A 21,979-nucleotide genomic window follows, 5' to 3' on the forward strand; every position below is an offset into this window, starting at 1 on the left:
TGCTTGCCCGTCTTTAATCTGCGGTGGTCTCACTTCCTGACAGATCCTCTGTTCGTTTAAAAAGATTTTCTGCATAAGTTTAATTCATCGCTGCAACCTGAAAACTTCACTCAAACGCATACAGAGCAGGGCGGGGGAGAACAGCACTCCCACTGTCTGTCTGTTGTTGGAAGCTCTCTTCAGGAAGCAGATTGTCAACAACGAAACGCTTGACAGGAGACGACAGGCTTTGAAAAACAAAATCCCGGGCTCACTTGATGATGATGATGATGATGATGATTAAATTCAAGTCTTATTTTGTTGATGCTGTTGCCGTCCTGACAGCCCCCCTCATGGGTATTAATATGAGAATAATGATGGGGGTGATTTGTCGTATTGTGTTCGGTTTCTAAAACTTTTTTTTGCCCCGGTTCTAACCCATGAACACGATTCAGGCTGCCTTCATGTATTAAAATGAGAAGTTTTCGACTCTCCACACCTCCTCATGTTGCTTTAGTTTGCTCACAGTTTCACCGCTGAGGGGTCAGAAGTAGCGGAGCAGCAGCGACTACAACAGCACGCTCCGTTAATTCGTCTTACTTCATCAGGCTCCCTCGTAATTGAACGCCGTGGGATGTTTTGCCGCCGCTGTTGCCACGTTTCTGACTCCAGGACGAGGACTTCCTTTTTTCTGTCAATTTGTCCTGATGAGGCTTGTGAAAAGGCTTTCGTGTGCAGAGGTGTAAACCTGCGTAAAAACAAGACAGAAAGTGGAGTTATTAAATGCGCCTGGAATGTAACCAAAGTAGAAAACCGTGGCTTTTATTTTGAGAAATAAATATTTGTGTTGGTGGTCGGTTTCACACAGCTCTCACTGCTGTGACGACGTGGCGTTTAGGGACGAAAACACCCACAAAAGACGGGGTGTCTGGGTTCCTACAGGGCCTGGAAATGTCTGGGATTAGACGGACTAACACATCAACGATCTGCTGCTGATGTTGGATCAACCTTAAAGACCACTCTGGTCTTCTGGTTCTGGTTCTGCTCTGCATTACCAGAACCAGGACCAATCTAATCTTCTTGTATGGAAGAAACTTCCAGAAAACTGCAAAACTGCTGGAACACTTTAAATCAAGACTGGAAACAATTTTTTTAGAGTTGCCTTTGATTTGTAATCACTGGAACATTGATCAATATATTTGATTAGTATTTTCTTGATTATACTGATGACACCATTTGACAAAATGTAATGTTTACTGCTTGCTTCATAATTTGTTGCTGTATTGCGTTTTTATGATGTAAAGCACTTTGCACTGCCTGTTGCTGAACTCTACTATACAAATAAACTTGACTCACCAGGATGCAGATTGTATGGAAATGTACATTTGTGGCCATTGTACTGAACTTTTGACCCTCCCTTTGTTTTCGTCTTCTCTTCCTGCAGCGGGAATGGAGAGACCCGGCGAGGTGGAGCAGGTCGACCTGGCCCCGACGCTGGCCCTGGGGCTCGGGCTGCCCGTGCCTCAGAACAGCGTCGGCCGCATCATCCCCGGCGTGCTGGAGGAGCGGTCGATGCGGGACCAGCTGCGCTTCCTGCATCTCAACGGCCACCAGCTCAGCTGCCTGCTCCGAGACAGCACGCCCGACTACCAGAAAGGTAGGCGGAGGAAAACTTTCAATCCAGACAACCTCGTACCCGACGGGTCGCCTCGTTGTTACGCTGCATCGTTTCGGGGCTCGTCTTGCAGAAGACTCGACTTTCACACTTCGCTCACACCGCTGCCTGCGAGGTTATCGGGGCAGATTTTTAAAACTTTAGCTAACGCCAGAACAAAATGCAGAACGATTCTTTCTCACCTGATGGAATCGTGTTTGAAGTGAAGAGCGTTTCAGCCGGCGTCGGTCTGAAAAATCCCGCCGACGTGAATGAAAGCGAAACATACAGTCGGCTCCCATTATTTCATCTCGGCCTCCATCAAAATGTTGAACTTCATTTCCATATTTATTCTGCCATGAATAAAATGAGGTCTGTCACCACATAATCATATTCATTGCATCATTATCATACTTATGGACACAGTAATTTTTTTTTTTTTTTTAATAATAATAAAAATTATTCCATTTAGGACTGACAATAGGAAATTGGGGACATTTAGATTTTGTCTAAAGTCTCTCCCATGCAGGTACCTTTTTTTGCTTCCTGTCCTGCAGAGGACAGGAAGTAAAGAGACAAAACGAAGCTATAAAATACTGTTGCAGATATATTAAAAATATATAAATTACATCTATTTTCTTAAACAACAAATGTGCCAAGGTGTCTAAAAAATGAGGACAACAGCAAATTAGTATTTGTGCCGTTTTGAAGTTAAACTTTAGTTTTTACGCGCTAAATCTTCTCAGGAGGCCTAAAGTTTGTCCTGTTTAAGCTATAATTTTAGATGTAGTGTGCTGTGAACGCATCATTTTCTCACCTACCTGACCTTAAAGAGTTAGAAAAGTACATTAAAAAAATGTATCCCTGAGATTTTTGGAAAAAAAAAATTCTGTGTGCAAACGAGACAAAAGAGGAATTTCTTGGTTTGTTCTGTTTGATCTGATATAAAACTAACACAACATGTTCAAAAAATAAATAAAAAAGAAACACCAACAGCCACGCTTAGTTTGTATCTGGAGAAGACAAAACTAAAGTTTTGGAGTGGCCTAGTCAAAGTTCCGTCTTTACCGCCTAGTGGCTTTGTAAATGTTAACAAGATCTTAAGATTAAAAAAGTAACTTGTGTATTAATTTTTTACAAGTACATTTTATTTTACATATAAATCATCTACAGAAACACAAAGATGAAACAAATTGTCAAGCATTGGCTTTATGATATTAAAATTAGCAACAACAGAATCTACAAAAGCAATTCCAAAGCCCAAAGAACTTAAAACTCACATTTTCTATGACATTATTTAATTTTTACTTTTCAGCCTTTATTGCCGTGTTTGGGTTTCCGATTAGAAATGCCACTAGAACAATTCCCAAAGTCGGAATTCCAAGTTGGAAAGTCAAAAAGTCTCTGAGCCCTTTGCTCAATATCCAACATGGCTGCCATGTATTTAAAAGATATTAAAGTTCTATAGCTAATCAAACCAGTTAATAAACACATTTCTTGACTGTTTGGATTGTGTTGCTAACAGCATTTAGCTGCACAACAATTTTGCAAATTCCTGAAGCTTCCGAGGCGAATCGAATGTAGCATATCTTCTTCAGCTAATATTTAGTTCATTGCCTTTCTTTCTTCATCATCCAGAAAGCGGTAAAGGACATCTAGTTTAAAATGGACTAGATGTGCAAACGCTGCTGGCGTTTGGACAGGACCTGGTTTGCTGCTGTTCAAAACTAAGAGATTTGTGAGCACAATGTTTTTTGTCGGTGCAGCTTGGTGGTACTTAAGATATTTAAAACAAATGAATCAATAATTATCGATATCAATTGCTATGAAATCCTCCTATCAGCCATGCCGTCCAAGAAGACGTGAACACTTGTTTAATCCTACTTCTTATCTCGATCTAACAAAGTATATATATCACTCACAGACTCGGTAACGATCAGAAAGGTGTAATTAAAAACAAGCTGTGGTTTTCAGCTGCCTGTTCAATTTACTGTGCGAAAGAACCAACAGTTGTAGCAGCCTGAGCTCAACAAGATAAGTCTGGATTTGCTCAACTCCTGCAGGAGCTGAGTGTTTTAAGTAAACTTGTTTTGATCAGAGCTTTCTTTTTTTTTTGTACCTGAATAAATTCCCTTTTAAATGTAAAAACCACCTCAGGGAAGTCTCCAATCTGTAGTCTGCTTTTTAACTTCAGTCCTTTTTCATTTCTGTAGAACTACTCGCACAAATCACAGCCTGTATTTATTTTTATCCATCCACTTATGTCTCGCTGACAAACGGTTTCTGAGAGACATCCAGTCTTTGAGCTCCTTCCTTCTTGCTCCAGACGTCCTTCCCAGGCATCTTCCCGTTTAAACAGCCAGAAGTTCATCGTTCTTTTGACTGAGAAGTGTCACGAGTGACGGAGCCGACAGACAGACCATGAAACCAATACTGGTTTAAAACGGGATGAATTTTAATTAATCCCACAGAGATCCCCAGTAAGCATTAAAGCAGCGATTAAAAAAAATAAAAATAAAAGTTTGTAGATGTTATTCTCATTTTCACAAATCGCTGATTTGGAAGATGAATGGATGATTAGAAATCACGACTGAAGAAGAATCCACAAAGATCAGCGGCGGCTTTAAAAGTCACGTCTGACCTGCAGGAGGTGATTGAAGCCGTTCGCCTCGACGTGTCGCCTCCCACCGAGCGATACTCCTGATTTTAACATGGAGGCAACGTCTTGCCCTCATTTAGAGTGTGTTGTGAGGTTGTTGGAGCTGTGCAGTGTGTTGAATCAACGTTATCATTGCAGTGTTAGGCGTTTGCTTGTTCATGCTACAACCCAAACACAACCAGACTACTGTGTGAACGGTTTACCACCCCAAAGCGACTGCAACGCGCAGAAGAAGAGTGTTGACGTCACACAGCGTCACATTTTACAGAAGTAATACAGTGTGGAGCCGCTTGTGGATCAATTTTAAAGTTTATTCAGCAAAGGGAGTCAACAGGATTGGCACAAAAATCATAACGCGAATTAAAAGAAGGCCACCACAACTAACTACTAGCAACGTCATTCTGTGGATTATTATCTGCGGTTTGTGTAGTTTTTAATCAGAGTGGAGGCTTTGTGATGGATCCGATTCCCTTCACATTTTCATCATTCTGAGTTTTTTCAGCCATCGTCGGATCCGGCTTTGATGATATAAAAGCCATACAAAATGCAGCATGACCATTTTTTTTTTGGTAAATTTATACAATTCAATTCAAAGTTGGCACTTTTAATTAACTTTTAATGCAACTTTTAAAGCAACTCTGCATTAAAAGTGTCATTATTTACAGAATGACGCATCATGATAACAGTCATGGACATTTATAAAGACTCCTTCATGTTAAATGTTTATGTCAGAGTCGTATCAGTCTTACAAAAAGTGTCACCAAATATTGTGCAGAAGTTGGAGCTGCCTTATCTACATGTAGCTAAGTTGAAATGTACTGTAGATGTTTGTTCTATGCATGTTCACCCAAACATTTTGCCCTTTTACGTTACTTTACATATCCAACTGAGTCAAATAAACATTCATGAGGACAGTAAATCTATTAAGGCCAGAAATCCAAAAAACAAAAGTTGCTTTGAACTTTATTTACGCATTTTTAAGTAAGCCACATGCATTTACAAACTTGTTTCCAGTTCCTCGCTGTGTCTTCATTGGACCACTTTTGATCAGACAGTGAATAGAAAGCTCCCACTTAAACCTGAGCCTAACTTTACAATAAAAAAACACATAAACAAGAAGCTTATCGGGCATAATGGAGGGCATACTGCTACGTTAACGCATCAGGAGGATCTCAGCACAGCTAGCGTGAAAAATGCTTGCATCATGGAACATTAACTATCGTTGCTAATCTGTAGTCACCCCTGTGTGTGTGAGTGTGTGTGTGTGTATCCCCCCCAGCGCCCAGTTCAGATGTTGCTACAGCATCAGGTTCACTGTGTTCATGTCTAAAGCAGATGTCAGACACACACTCTCCCAAGCAGCAAATGTTGCATTTAGAGACAAACAAAAACACAAGTGGCACCTCATTTCCCTCTCTATTTTAGTCCATGGGTTTCCATAGCGATAGGAGGAAAAAAAATGGAAATAAATTCAGTAGACCTACATTTGGATGTGTTGATTTGTCTGAATCCGTCCACTCGGGTAATCAGGAAGTTATTATGCAGCAGGATGTGTTTGCCACCGTTGCCTCGGGTGTTTTAATAACCCTCCCGCCAGACAAATCTTCCTCTTCTGTTGCTCAGGGTTTGGAGTCTCAGGATGCACTTTGGATTTAGTTTTTTTCTGTTTTTTTTTTTTTTTTTTTTTTCTTCCAGATATGCGAGGCATCGAGCGGTTCCTCCCACCCTGACTACTCGGGCCGGCGTTTTCCGACTCGGCCCGTGTTGCGTTATCTCGAAATCTTGAGTTGTTTTTCTCGCTTTTCACAAGAAATAACTTCCAGGACATGAAAGAAGGCCTTTTTTTWAAAAAATGATGATGCAAGGCTTAAACAACCCCGTTCCACCTTTAGTTCTCTCTCTGCCCCATTCCCGGGTCTTCTCTTGCGTATTTCAATCTTTATGTTGCGTTTTTTGTTTTTTGTTTTTTGTTTTTTTCTCCTCTGCTTCTAACCTCGGGCGTTTGGAGGAGCCATTAACCAATCCCTGTACTTTCAGACGGATGACGCATAGCCGGGGTCATCCATATTGTGTAATTCATGCCTGTGGCTTAAGGTTCTAATATTTCTTCTAATCCTCTCTGTCTGACAGAGCCTCAGTCCCTATGAATCACCTCTATGCTTATGCTGCTGAGATAGGTGTTATATCGTAAATAATTGTTTATAGGAGAGGCTGTGTGTTTTTCACGGAGCTGAAACAAATTGCTCTGGCCTTCGAGCGGCTTCGTAGCCGTCGGAGTAAAATGTAAGGTGGCATCATTTGATCTGCTGTATGAGTCAGAGCCGGTCTCGGTAAGCGACCAGACAAATCGCTCATGAGACTAAATGGTCTCACCAGGGGAGAACACGCTTAATTTTTTTTTTTTTTTTTAAGTTGACGCAGAACCATAAAAAAAATAAGAAAATACTGAAATCTAATTTATTTTTTTTCCTACCTATTCAAAAGAACATCATATGTCATTATGTCAAAAATGACGGATGAAGTCGTAAATAAGATTACAGGGATCTCACTTCTACAGAAATGGTCAGAAAGTTTTCCTCGCGATTAAAGACAAGCATGTGTCGGCTGTTTGCGGAGGCTTTAGTCGAGAGGAAACGTTTTTCCACACGATGATGCACCCCACCGCAAAGCTGAAATAGGCCCACAAATTATTTTAGCAGCACAGCAGCAAGTCTGAGGCGTTGGCTTGGTCTTCCAAATCCCACAGATCTCAGTCCAGTCAAACATCGACATTTGACAACCAATCGATCGATCGATTGATCGATCCGTGGAGGCCCCCCTCCTTCAAAGTTAAACTTGAAGCGTCCGCTGGTCACGTCTCGTCAGCAGATACTTCTTCACAGCCTCCAGAGTCAAACGGAGTCCACGCCTCAACGGGTCGGAGGTGTTTTGGAAGGAGAACGGGGACCAGCACACTTCTAACTCATAAAATTAAACCTGATTAGTCTGTTTTTTAGAAGCAACATCTAGCGGCCTTGTAAGTTCAGAGCCACTTCGAAATTTGGACCCTTTCATGCAGGAATTACGTTCCATTATGACAGTATTTTTTTTTTCAAAGTGTTTTTGGTTTTCTTAAAGCATAAATAAAAGGTAGGAACGTTTTTTAGATTTTTTTTTTAGGTGGTCAATTGTAATTTTCTCCAAGGACAGTTATTTGGAAAACACATCGGCAGTGTTGTTCTTTAGGGGTTACTTGATGTCACAATATATTTTTCTTACCTGCAAGAGTCGTCTACAGTAGACGGAGGGACCGGATTGGTCGGCATGCTTTTTTGTCTGTCGGCCATATTGGATTTAACAAAAATATTCTTGCATTTGCAGTGGACGGCCAGTAGTTGGCAGTGTATTGTATGATGCATTAGTGTACACTTAAGCTTCTGTGTGCATTTATAACAGAAATCCACAAGAAGCACAAGAAAATGGCCTTCAGATATCTGTCCACTGCAGTGACCACTATGCATGAAAGGGTTAAAATGGAAAGATACGTTCAGGTATTTACGGAACTGAACTGGAAATCGAGATTGCACGTTTTTGGTCTTTGTTAAGCAAACGACAATTCCTGTCGAATGTGATTTTTTTTTATTTTTTGTTATTGTTTTTGTTTGCACAGTTTTTCCAGCATTAATGGCTTCGGTTCCTCCCATATGAGTGCATTTAGCTGCCTCTGAAATAACAAATGCCTCATGCAGGAAAACAGGATTCATTAATCCATCGTATCGAGTTGAACATGAAGAATGAATATGATGCGTAGACAAGCGTTTTGTTAGATTAATGCTACGGAAGGACAAAAACGAAAAGCAACAGCATGACTAATGTAATATAGCTGGAAATATGTAGCTTCTGGACTTAGGCTACAGCATTTTAAGCAAACTTTTCTTTAAATAAGTCAACTTTATATATATTTATATATATATATGATTTAAATTGTTTACCTTTTCTGTATTTTATTTATTTTCTTTACCTTTTTACAGAAAACCTGTTTTACTAAATAAAAAAAGCACAGTAGTCTTGCTTTTTTTTGTCTTGAAAACAAATAAAAATTCAAAACAAGATATTTTGACTTTTTTTTTTTTTTTCCTTTTCCCCCTGTCCAATCCAGAGGCTGGCTTCGAACAGTTTCGTGTGGCAGAAAAGGCTCATGGGAGCTGGATGAAGCTCTACCTGGAAGGAAACACCTCGGAGGTTCTGACCAACATGGGCAAAAAAGTCCTGAAGCAGTACCTGGAGGCGCTGGCTGCCATGAGTTCTGCTCTGAGCAAACAGCTGGGCAAATACGACATGTACTCCATGATCGCAGGAATGGTGTTTGTGTTCCAGGTGAGGCCCCCAGAGCGTCCGCTGGGGGGAGCCTGGCCCCCGTTTGGCAGCGCTGGTTTGGCTCATTAACCCTCACAACAGTGCAAGAAGTAAAAATCGAAAAGAGAAACTCAGAAGATTACAAACTTTTGATAACTTTAATGGTCTTTAACATGAATTGGCATAAAAACAAAACTGGGGGAAAAAATGTAAAGTTAGTTTGTTATTCAGTGCAGCAAGCAACATTGAAATGTTTACTGAGTTACTCCACACACATTAGATAAAAAAAATGAAATCATTATTTCCTGCTATTAACAAATTGCTGGGATCTTGTAAATCATGTAATTACATTCACAGTCATCGTTGTAATTGGGATACAGATGACGACCAGCAGAAACTGATTTTAGCTAAGTGGGATTTCTCTTAACTACAAAACAAGAAGAGCAGTCACTGATCATTTACATTAGTAGCAGAGGGTGATGTCTGAGCACTGTGTGAGACAGAGTAGTTGCTGCAATTTAGGGTTTTACTAACATTTTAAATAAAATATGATCATGAAACTGACATCTTAAACTAACAGCCTGAAGGCACTTAGCATGGTGCATTCACTGCTCTGCCATTTTAGTTTCTGACCATCGATTGGTTGTTGCATCTCTATTTACTAACTTTGCCAATCTTACAATGTATTAAGCTAATAAGAGGAAAATTACGTAGTCTGTTAATTATGTTAACTAATTGTTAATAGCAACAGTCAATGAGGAGAACCGGTTTTTACATTTCCATTTGTGAAAAGTTTTAGAGTTTTCCATTAAAGCAGAAGCTGTCATGTCGCRTTCAGGCTGTGAAACGTTGAGAGAAATCGTAGAAAACATGCTTACTGTTGGCAGCCGACGTAGAAACCGAACTGAACAAGGGCAGCTCCTCGTTTTGAAAATGCACCTGACAAAATATACTTGGAACTTTCAGATGCGTCTCTGTTCCAATATACCCAAATACCATGAATGCCTCATTATCAGACCTCTGCAGATCCGAATGACTGAAAACTAGAGCTTACATTTCATTCAGGGCGGCTTTAAAACAACTTGTATGTTTTAAATTTGACTGACTTCAAACACCGTGAGATGAGGGAATTCATATGACTCAGGGATGCATATAAAAATTGCAGGATAGTGGCTGTCGACCCCTGACCTAAAGACATCTACACACTGCATAAAAGTATAAACATCACAACAGAGAGATGAGGTTCCTACTTTTTGACCTGACAGCTGCATTGATCCAAGTTGGTCAAACTTCTTCCTCTCCTCTTCCTCCCTCGGCCTTTCAGCTCCTGCTGGTCTTACTGCTGGCGATGCCCGAAGCCCTCAGCAGCGCCGCAGCAGTGGACCTTCCGGTGCGCTCCTCCCTGCTCTCCCTGCCTTTCTACCTCTTGTGCCTGCTCCTGGCCTCCGTGCACGTGTTGGTGTGCACGTCTGCGGAGAGCTCCTGTTACTTCTGCAGCCTCTCCTGGGGTCTGGTGTTTGCCGCCGTTGCCTTCTCCTCTGCAATGTTTTGCATTCTGATCTCCGTGGCGACGCGGAGGCTCCCGCTCGGACCCACGGCCCATGGGAAGGTGAGTGAGACGTCGCGACGAAATTGGTGATAAACAAAAAATGTTCGTTTGTGCTGCTGTCATTTTAGAGATATTAACAAATGTGTCCAGAGGTCATCAAAGGTCAACCAACCAGTTCCCGTTTACAAACTCAAACAAAATACCGTCTCAATCAACTGTGCTACTTTTGTGCTGCAAAAAGTTTTTTTTATGCCGCAATCATTTCAATGATATCAATGTTTCCAGACGTCACCAGAAATTTCCAGCCACATTAATAAAGTCAAACAAAATTGATATGAATTCATTTTAATATGTTTGTAAACTTACATTTCATTTTGCCAATTAGCTTATCCTAGGTTTATGAAACCATGATGTCATCGTCTGAGTCCTTGTGTACGTAAAGTTCTGACTGTATCTGATTCAAAAGTCTCAATAAAATAATCTCATTATTCTGACATTCAGCGATTAGAAATAATTTTGACAACCTCAAAATGAAAGGAAATATTTAGGCTCATTACAATGAGTAGGGAAAATGTTTCTTTTGTTAAATTAAAATAATACTAAAGGCTAAATATACTCACTTAGGTTCTTTTGAACTTTTTGATATTTGTCAACTTGTTTTTAAGCCTTTTGTTTGCCAAAGGTTTATTTCTGCATATCGATCCAGTTCAAGTTTTCTTGTTTTTATTTCTGAAAATTGGGAGAGAGAAAAAAGCTCCCAATCCTATTTAATGAGTTTTCAGAAGAACATAAATGTTTCAACCCCTGACTGAATTGCCCACCTTGCTCGGTATTTAATCAATGATTCCACTTAATTACCCCCTAATTACTCTACAGTATTGCACAGGAATACGATAGGGTAATAAGAAGTAGTTAGTTTATACCGCAGTCGGCTCATTCATTTAAACACGTGAAGCAGTACTTCATGAAACTTTTATACATTCAGTACTAACTGAGAGCAGGAAGGAAAAGCTCTGCAAACACTGCTGCTTCTGTTATGTTYTCTTTTTTTAGTAATAATAATAATAATAATAAAAACAACAAGAAACAAATGAAAAGTGCACAGATGTTTTCTGGAGCTGATGACTTTTCTATAATTTCCACAATCACTCATCTTCCTGTCCCAATACGGGAATGGATACACACTTAGAGTTGGATGTTAACTTTGTCTTGTGTCAGATGTTTGTAAAAGCACTAACATTTGTCAAAAATGTTTTTGTGCAAAACGTGGTTCTTTACAATGTCTGGACCAACTACCCGCTGTTACTTTTAATTTTTTATTTAGAAAACATTCAACCTCGTCACAATGTTAATTGTTCATATTGTGAATGGAATAGAAAACCCAGTTTGACTTTAAAAATATTGTTTTCATATTGTATTATTAGTACTTTAAAGGTACTAATAACATATAGCAAAATCAAGTAACTATGTCACCTTCAGTTGTTATAAAAATCCTAAAAATGACTTAGAAAAAATTCGACTTTGTAGTTTAACGCTTTGAAATTGGGGCTCTGTCTCTTTAAGAAGCTCCTGCTCTTTCTGAAACTCCGCCTTCAGGAAGTCATCACAACATGGCTCCTCTGTTAACCCTTCAGCTGCTATAATGAGGTCATCAGCTGCACAGGTCCACCAGGTGTTTGCTAATTGCTGCTGGCTAGTCTGAAGGAGCTGAGTTGAGTTGGGGAGGGCTGCTTGGAAACTGCAGCTTTGAGGAGGACCTGTGCCTCTAAGGCGGGTCTAGGTCCACCCAGGCGTTTTGCATAGCTGAATGGTTGCCATGGAGATTAAAGGATTTGTCAAACATCCATCAAAATGAGTCAAAACAACACTCCAGGTATATTTTTTATCAGCGGATAACGCTATAACATGAGGTAAATTTCTAAAAAGTTGATTTTACGTCGCAGCAAAGCTGCTTTAAATGAAGGTTTGTGATACGACCACAGAGGCGAATAACCGTCTCTTGATGACGGTTCTGTACCTGACAGAGTCCATCGTCATAGCAACATGAAGTGCTGCCTCGCGTAATGAATGACTGCTGCATCTTTTCTCTCAACTCTCTGAGGCTCTGCGACCTGACTGGGCCGCTTCGAGGCGTAAAGGGCCGCCGTTGTGAAAGAAACCTTTCAGGTCCACCTTGAAGGTGAAACGAGCCACTGAATAACAACAAGGATCCTACTGGGCAGACCTCACTTATAACCCAACTCTTACATGCAGAAGCATAACATTAGTATCAGTGCTGATGGAGGCAGACATGTTCTGCAGTACAGAATGTATCAAATTGATTAATTTAGCGGTCTCTAAATGCATGTAGCTTTGGAAATAAAGGCCAAACCTCACCTTTATTGATCTGAGCGCCTTATCTTCTGTGAAAGCTGTTATTTGTGTTCATTTAGTCCTCAGTCTTGTCACAGGTACATTTACTGATCTAAATGTATTTCTACCTGGAATGGCTAGCAGCTCTTCAAAGGGCCATCTTCAGTGAAATTGTTCTTTCAGCGTTCATATATTGGCCTTCTGTTGGCGCTGGGATCAATAACAGGTTTTCATGGATTACTTTAAAAGCAATGTATGGATTTTATCCCTGTTGCTCCTGACAGCAGGCACAAAAGATGCCTGATGTAATGAGCGACTTGCTCTAAAAATGGGGTTTAGAGATTTGCAATAAGAGCTCATCTTCATATGCCAGACTATCATACACCTGTATATCTCCTTTCTTTTTATTATCAAGGCTAGATAAGAAAGTTGGATATTTTATATGACCAAAAACCTCAGTGCATTTTATGTGACAGTCTGGTGACTGCGTCTTTGCCATGTGGGCCCCAAGTCACCATTATAATAATAGTAATGTAAAAGTAATTTTATGGTGCTATTAGCCGTTCTTGCTCTCTCTTATTTTCTCTGTCAGTATCCGATTTTTAAAGCTGAATACATTACCTTTCAGTTTGCCTTTCAAAGTTCAAACCATGATGGTTTTAAAAATGTAGGTTTGCAAAAATGACAAAATTAGGCAGAACACACTCTTTAAATATCAGGGCGCCCTTAAAAAGTCTTAATCTCATGTGTCTAAAGTTGAGGCCTTAAAATGTCTTAATTTAATTAATATGCAAGTAGGTTTTAAATTCGCCAATCACAGGTCTTACATTTTGTTGTGGCTGGACTATTCTGCGTAGACTTTTCTGTCAGGCAAATCGTTTGAGTCGCTCGCAAACATCTTTTACGTTCTGTGAACAGCTGCTGATACCCCAGCTTAGCTAGCTTTTTGTGCTTCAATCTTGGCTAAGTGTAAATTTACCACAAGTTGGCTGGACATCGTTCATCTTCGCCGCTGCCAATCCATACGATGTTTCATGCAATATAACCCAATTCTCTTTTGTACATTTCAAACCCTGGCTTTGCTTTTATTTTTTAATCTGAGCCAGAAAGTTTATAAATTTAGCTCACTTTGTGCTCCAACAGAATATAATTAGAATTTGAACCCAATGACCCTGTAATGGGTTTGCTGTTTCCCTTAAAGAAATATGAGAAGCAGAAACACTGCGTAACTCTAAAATAGCGACGTTATTAGAAAAGGAGGCCCGTAACGGACGACTTAATTGAATTTCATAACTTTTTTTTTCTTCTTTCTTTTTTTTTTTTTAAAGTTCAGTGGAGTCTGACAGCAGTAGAAAAATTTAACAAGAATTTTTCTTGGCCTGGGTGAAACAGCTATGTTTTCCAATGAGAAGTCATAACACAGATGGCTGGGTCAGAATACTCTTTTTTTCTTTTTTTTTCTCGTGACATGATGGAAAGGCGGGTTCAGAGTTGCGCCGCTGGAATAAAACACAGACACACACCAGGCCCAAGACTGACTTTCTGAAGTAGCACACAACGATCTGTTATAAATTATAGTAAAGATATGATTGGAACTAAATGTTTCACCAAAATTTGATTCAAAGTACAACATTTAGAGGCCTTTTCTTTTTTCTTTCATGGTGCAGAAAGCACTGTTGACAGGGCAGGAGCGCTGTATCCTTTTCTCAGCACATTAGGCCTCCGCTCACTTTGATTGATTAATGTACTAACTGTACACGCTGGCCCCCAAGGCCCCCTGGAGAATATTTCTCCCATTTAGACTTTTCAAGTCAGCGGAAGAGCCTCAGGTTCAAGGGTAGACGAGGAGATCAATACTAAGGGACTCACGTCTGTTTGATTAATACATGAAGCGATCCGGCCACATGCTGGCCAGAAAAAATAACAGTGCCAGCAGGAGAGAAAAACTGAGAATTTGAAGCTTTTATCAGGTAATATTAGTTTGAAATAGAAAAACAGAGTCGGTGTTTTACACGTGGGTTACTTTAAAGCAACGGGGGTTCAAAGCGGGGCTCAGGGGCCGTTTGCAGCCCTCGGAATGAAGTTTTTGCGACCACATGACCACAATTCAGGAATAAATTAGGACAAATCTACTTACAAAACTGTTAGATGCAACACTAAGTGATCATATTGTCCAATCTTTCTGGTTTTCTTCTATTGCCATGGCAACTAGTAGCACCTCTACTCATTGACTCGTACTCTAAAGTTCACCTTGGAGCGCCGAAATCTGCTTTTAATTGCCGTATTAAAACTTGTCTGAATGCAACAAATGAAGACCGACCTAGGATCTGTTTTTATTGCTGAGAACCGGATAAAATATTTATTCAATTATCTTCAAAATAACAAGCAAACTCTATGTAGGCCATTCATTTAACAAGGATAACATGCGAAAACCATTAGAAGTATCGAATGTATGTTTGTTTGTTTTTTTGTACAAAAAGAAAATCTGATTACTTTTTTTGTTTAATTAAAAATAGTTTATGCTTAGTTTATTGTTGAGTAGGTAAAGAAAAAACATTTTTGTTGACTTTAGTTCTTAAATATATATTTTTAATGAGAATTTTAGGCCACATGACAAAATGTTTTATACACCTCTTCTTTAAAGACTTTCTGCTTCTACCAACATCACCAAATATTAATGTTTCATCAGGCACGGAGCTATGGGGGGGTCTGGCGGGGGGGCTGCCCTGCCCCTCGGCACGGGCCGGATGGGGGCCAGGGGCTGGAGGTGCCAGGGAGGGAGGAATGGTTTCAAGTCGCTTAAATGTCTGATTATAGACGGAGAAAGTGCTCCCTCGCCTGTTGAGAAAGGTGTATTTAATGTTAGTTACTTTCCCTCAATGGAATATATACTAGTCAGTCCCAATGACTATTTCACTCACGGTTTAGCCGATGTGCTTCCTGGGTAAAAATCAAAAGACAAATTCGGCCGCCCAACCCCCCCGCCCCTTGGACATAAAGCGGTCCTAACTTAGGGAGGAAGTTGCTGTAGTTTTAAAACTGCTTTTAAATTTCCTGACTAAAGACTTTGCTAGAATACAACATATCTGATTTCTTTGTTGCGGATCGAAGAGGCTGCTGCTGCCACAGAAATCGTTCCATAATGTTATACATTACGGTTACAGCATCAATATTGGATTACCGGGCTTGTCCAAAGGTTCTGCTCACTTACCGTATGCGTATAAATAAAGACTAACGTCATATAAGTATTAGGATCCGCTTGTAGTTCAACAAGGACGCATGAAGAGAAAGCTGGGTGAAAACGCTGAATGTACAGCAGATGCATTGCTTGAACAGAAATAGACGAGGCACCGCAGGTCAGCCTGACCCACATAGATCTGGAGTTACAAGAGAGGTGGAGTTATTTGTGCGTTTTTGTATATAATCTGCCTCCATACAGCTCAGAACAGTTGACTGACCTTCCATCTTTTACGTCTCGGGGGGGTGGAGGGGAGTGGCTAAAACTGAGACAAATAGGCAAACACTAAAACTTCCAACCTTTTCAACACCTTTACTCTGTTGTTTTTTATTCACTGCATTCTTATTTTGCCATTTTAAACAAGTTTTTTTGTAATGGTAGCTTTACAGATTAAGTTATTGAACACATTGAAGTATTATTTTACTGTTTTATGAAGCTTTCTTTGTGTCGTTAGTTATAAACGTCTACAAACCTGATCAGGGATTGGACAAACCAGTCTTTGGTTTGAGGAGTTATAGACGGGCGAATGGTTTCTTTCACATTTTGTCCCTGCTCACATACATTTGAAATAAATACATAGATGTAATCAAAGCATAGTTTTCAAACCCATCCATCGGTTGGAGGTGATGAAAAAGTATCAGTGGCGTCTGTGTCTGGGATGCTGTCTCGACTAGGGAACGCCTCTATCAGTGCTTGCAGACACATTCAACAAATTAGAATATTACTGAAAAGTTCATTCATTCCTGTAGCTCAATCCATTGAGTTAAAACACATTATGTGGATTAATTGGACACGGTTCTGTGAATTATGATAATTTTCCACTTACAGCTAATGAAAACGTTTAAGACCAATAAAAAACATTTTTAATGTAGAACTGTGGGTTTAGGTAAAAGTGTGTTCAATACCTACTTAAAGGTTCTCCTTTTCAAAATGTCCCTTTATGTTCGACAAGTGAGCCTTGTCGGAAAGCATATTCTGATTTATGAAACTTGGCTGGATTTTTAATCAGTTAGCTGGACCAGATTGCTCTGGACCAGATTGCTGGTCCAGAGCAATTTATGAGCACACTGCTCATAAATAGGCTCTTTTTTTAGCCTATTTATGAGCAGTGTGCAGCGTATTTGGAGCTCACAAAAATGTAAACAGAACTTTTCATTTGTACAAATAACAGAAAGATTTCTCCCCACCTCTTGGTGAATTAACGTCTAGATTAGCTGTGCACCAATTGTAGTTTTCTAGCCGATCAGCAATTATCAATTTTTAAAAAACCTGACCTGTATGATTTTGGCTGATGCCATTTTATTTGGTCTGAAATGTCGCTAAATATAGCAAGAAAGTTGCTAAGTTGGCAACAGTGCTGTGACTATTAACTGTAAACGTACAGACATGACATGATTGGCCTGTCTGTCAGTAAAACGTCTCTCCATAGAGAGCAAAAGAGGACAGTGGTTGATTTTTAGTCCTTTGCTGAGGTGGATAAGATTAGTGTATAAGATCAACCTCACATGTAAATATCGGCTGATCTCCCAAAATTATATGTTACTCTCTAACAATTTGTATTGTAAGCAAGATCCGAAAAGCATTCAATGTGCTGTCAGGGAGAAATCACAAAAACATGTAAACACCTTTGTTTTTTATTTATTTACTTAAATTAAAACACTTTCTATCTCTGTCTTTTACTTCTACTTTTAAACGAACCTCCCCAGGAGCCACCAAGGAACCTTGTGGTGTAAAGTCCAAGGATATAATTGTGCATCTGCCTTGTATTTTAATGGCATATAAATAATTCCCCAGCATCACCTTCTACATCTAATGCTGTTTGATGCACGTTTTAATTTCCCCAAAGCTTGACATTACAAGTAACAGCTGGAACACATAAATGCTGCAAAATACCTGAGCATTGATCTTAATAATGAGCTTATATATGCTAATCTCATGCTGAGCTATGCAGATGCACTGTCTACATCAGTGAAGATTCACTCACGTCAGGATGCTGAATGCTTGAAGGTGCTTGCAGCTTTACTATTTTCTTAGTAAAGCATGTAATTATCATTTCGTATGAAGAGAGAAACTAGATTCAACTTGAGCTACTTTTACACGAGACGGGAAACTCTATATTTTCCAATGCCGATTGGAAAAACGTTCCACATTTAGCCAAGACATCTTGAGTTCCCTCTAGTTGTCATTCTAGATGGCGCTGTGATTTTTAGCATGTAGTCGAACTTGCCCTTAGCTTCCACCTCACTGTAAACAGAAACCCGTCTCAATCTCCCGTGAACAAAGTGTCATACATATTCCTTATCAGAAATTATGCTAAACTGAACAGGTTATTATGCTGTAATATTTCTGCGCAAATGTTGTTCCTGACTTTATTTAAGTAAGAAGTCCTATAGATCGTATTTGTTTGGTTTGAAACCATTTACAAATGGAAATACATTGAACTAATTTATTTTAAAACTAATGTTTTCTAAAGAAAAAAATAATGAGATACGATGCTCATTTGCTTGTCCCAAAACACAACTTCAATTATCTTTTTAGCGACTAAAGCTTGTTTGATAACAGAACGAAGAGTGATTAGCCAATAATCTGGCCTAATAGTTCTGAATTGCCATTTGAGCCTATTCATAACTTAGAGGCAACATAATGACTTGAAAGATGGTCATTATAAACAAGCAAAATTACAGCCTCAATTTTCCGAATGCAATGTGACACAGTTAAGTGTCTTTCCCCCCCGCCTCTTCTACTTGTCTTCTTTTGAATAAAACTCCTAAAACTAAATGTTTAACGATCTAATGTGCTGTAGAAAAAAAGAAGAAGAAAACCCCAACAACAAGCACTTGTTCTAAAACTGGCCCTGCGTTTCTTTTGTACTTTTTGAAGGAAAATCAATTCTCAGCCAGGCCATTCCCACAGCGGGCCCCGCTGTCATAGCCTGCAGGTACCGGCACGTAGCAACTCGGCCTCTCTCTCCGTCATCGGGGCCGATGAGGCACGTCTGTTGTTTTCCGAGGTGAAATATTGCTGCTGAGCCGAGAGGTTGGCTGAACTCTGTCTGAACTGACTATGCGCTAAATCAAGTCATTTGCATACAAGCGCTAAGCTGGAAAAACTCCCAATCTTGAGGATGGGACGGGCTCATCCTCCAGAGACAGGTCCGCAATTGATGGATGACAGCTCACGGTCACCGTTTGCCGTGCCAAGGCAGGAAGTGACTGTTATATAGGAAGTATTAACATGATGGATAATCTGATGATTCAAAAAATATATATAGTCCAACTATAAAAAGCAGCATAGAGGAAAAATTGCCAATGGTGAATAGTTTTTGCATCAGTTGACTTGTTTTTCCTGCTTTGTTGGTGTTGCATCCAGAATGCTATAAAGTACACAGGTCATTTAATAGATACTGTGGGGTTGGCTTTTCAATTTTGAATAATTGTAATGTGAATCATCTTGGAGGTTATCTGAACCTGCTAATTATCCCACTGGCAACTGTGATGCCAAAGCACAGAGGTGGGCGAGCTAAAAATATCTTGTGTGTGTGTGTGTCAGGACTCGTGTTCTCGCGGCACTCTCTTAAGAAAAACATCCGAAGCGTATCAAATTACATTTCCCACAAATTCAGCTGATCAGAAGTGAGGAGAATCTTCTTAAATATCATCAAATCTATTAGCGTTTATTACAAATAAATGTCTGAGGTGGAGATCTGCAGGCAATTCTTGCCAACACAACGAACTATACTTTAAAGTTCTTTATTATGAGTTAGTGTGGCAAACCAACAACACAAAGCTGGTTTAATATCTACTTCCAAACATAGTTTTTGCCATCTTTGAGAAAAGACCTAAATAATGTAGTGTGTTTTTGATTCAGTGTATTGTTACACCACTTTTCCCTTAGACACAGTTGCAACTCTTTCAGGGTACGTCTGTACCAGCTTTGTGGATCGAAAGACTCACTTTTGCTCAAGCAGTCATATTGAATGGAAAGTGTCTGTGAACTGAAGTTTTCTCGTCTTCCCATAAACTCCCAGGTTGGACCAAATTGGGCCATTTGCCCAATTTGGTCCAACAGTGGGGATGGTTTAGATCAAAGAAGCTTTGATCTAAACCATCCTGTTTCCGCTCTCGTTTGATTTAGAGTGATGGAAATTGATGCTACACCTGAGGCTCAAGTCTTTTTGTCAATGTTTTCTTTTAGGATTGTCCTGTATTTAGCTCCATCCATGTTTTGTACTGTCCCAACTTCCTCCGTCCCTGCTGAAGAAAAGCATGATTACAGTGTCTGTGTATCCTTAAAGTCTTACAGACTAATATTCGACTCAAAAAATTTGTCTCAAACTATGAGTTTTAAAAATGTAGGTTTGCGAAAAATGAAAAAAGGGCAAAATATTGTTCTTCAGTTATCAGGGTGTCTGCGGATCTAAAATTAAGGCCTTGAAATGTCTTAAAGACAATAAAAAAATGTAAGTTGACCTTAAATATGTTGATCACTGGTCTTAAATTTCATCATAGCAATACTATGTAATCTCATTTACATAGTTTTATTTTTCTCACTGGTAAAAGCTTGAGTCGTTTGCAGATATCTTCATTACGTTAGGTGACTCAAGGGGGTTCATGCTACTGCTAACTAGCTGCTAATATCTGTTTGCTAGCCAGCTAGCAAATGTACATTTAAAATTGTAGCTACTTTTCTCATCTAGTTTTCGCCACTGTCTCCCTTCTGTTGCCAACAGATATGAGGCTAGACACATTCTGGGCAAAAAACAAAAAAAGAAAATGTCGAAGCTAGTCACTATGGGTGTTGAGGCGGTAGAGAGCCATGTAGAGTGAAAAAGCACAAAACTCCTGTCAGTTGCCGCAGACAGACACCAAAAATGTACGTTTTTGCTGTGCTTGACAGTAATATGACAGTATCTCCTTTTTAATGCCACCTTTCATTCAAGGTGGCATTAAAAAATGTCATAAAAAGTCTTCAATTTGACTTTCTGAAACCTGTAGTTACCTTAATGATGCTCCCACCTCCGTGTCTCACAGTGGGGACGGTTTCATGTCTTCCAGAAACCTTAATTTTGGTTTTATCTGACCAAAGCTCCGCGTTTGATGTTGTACCTTGTACAGCCTCCATAAGGGTCAGATCTGTAGAGTGCACCACTAGTAGTCTAATACAGAAGCCCACTGCGGATTTTAAATGTTACTTGTTTAAAAAAAAAAAAGAAAAGGAAAATTATCACTTTTTGTGATTTGATTTATGGGACAGCTTGTTGAGAAGGCAAAGCAAACAAGGTAAATGCATCAATGAGCCAGAAAATGAAAACCTTCCACCTCCTACCTCTCAGCAAGACATACTGGTGGGCCTTACAAAACCTGCTGAGGAAGGACTCCTTGCAAAAAAATTTCAAAATAACATAATCAAGGCATAAGATGCTCATCTGCTCTTCAAACTCCCCATTTAACAGGAACTAGGACCTTTTCAGTGTAAAGGGCAACATTTAACCCCGTTGCTACAAAATAAATCTGGTCTAGAGGCACCAAAAAAATGAGATTTTGTTTTGAAAGCTAATTCAATTACACTATGTATTTTTATTTTAAGATCATTTTGATTTTACAAAAAAAATAAACCTGTATCTATAATATGGAAAATGAAGAAAGATGTGTAGATTACTCATGGTTTGATGTTAAAAAACACTTTGCACCATTGGTGTCCTCCTTCTGTAGATACTCTGAAGATATTTCATTAAAACATACATGATAACTGCTAAAACTACCATTTCTTATTGACTTTATAATAAAAACATCATTTGGTTTTGTAAGAGCCACACGTTGCAGACCTTTGATCTGGGTTTACAGACCTGGCAGAACCAAGTGTGGTGAATATTTTGTCAATAGTAGCAGATAACGGCAACTGACTGCGGTACAAATTAATTGTAGGGTAATGATGTGTGTTATTGTAATATTTCTCCTCTCTCTGGAGACCAATAGATGCCAAATAAAAGCCTTCAGCATTATTGAAGATTCCTTCCATCGTTCCCCAGATCTGTTCAATTTCCTGGCATTTAGAAGAAGATATCAACTCTTAGGATACATAAAAGGCAAAATGTTCAGCACCGTTCCTCAAGCAATGAGAGTATTAAACTCTGATTGACAAAAAAGGGCTGTTTTCCCCTTTCAGTTATTCATAATTTTAGCCATATTTAGTGTTTTGATTGTGCTTTTCGCT

General features: G+C 39.5%; 1 protein-coding gene across 2 annotated transcripts in view; it reads left to right on the forward strand.

Annotated features, from left to right (window-relative positions):
• pigg (phosphatidylinositol glycan anchor biosynthesis class G (EMM blood group)) overlaps positions 1–21,979 on the forward strand; it is an 89,499-nt gene that overhangs the window by 20,333 nt on the left and 47,187 nt on the right. For both annotated transcript variants that reach the window (XM_008419820.2, XM_008419822.2), the window contains exons 6-8: positions 1,424–1,636; positions 8,431–8,648; positions 9,952–10,236. In XM_008419820.2, the coding sequence (XP_008418042.1) occupies positions 1,424–1,636; positions 8,431–8,648; positions 9,952–10,236 (716 nt within the window). The remainder of the gene's footprint in view (positions 1–1,423; positions 1,637–8,430; positions 8,649–9,951; positions 10,237–21,979) is intronic.

The sequence above is a fragment of the Poecilia reticulata genome, linkage group LG10 (assembly GCF_000633615.1).
Source record: "Poecilia reticulata strain Guanapo linkage group LG10, Guppy_female_1.0+MT, whole genome shotgun sequence".
Classification (NCBI taxonomy): Eukaryota; Metazoa; Chordata; class Actinopteri; order Cyprinodontiformes; family Poeciliidae; genus Poecilia; species Poecilia reticulata.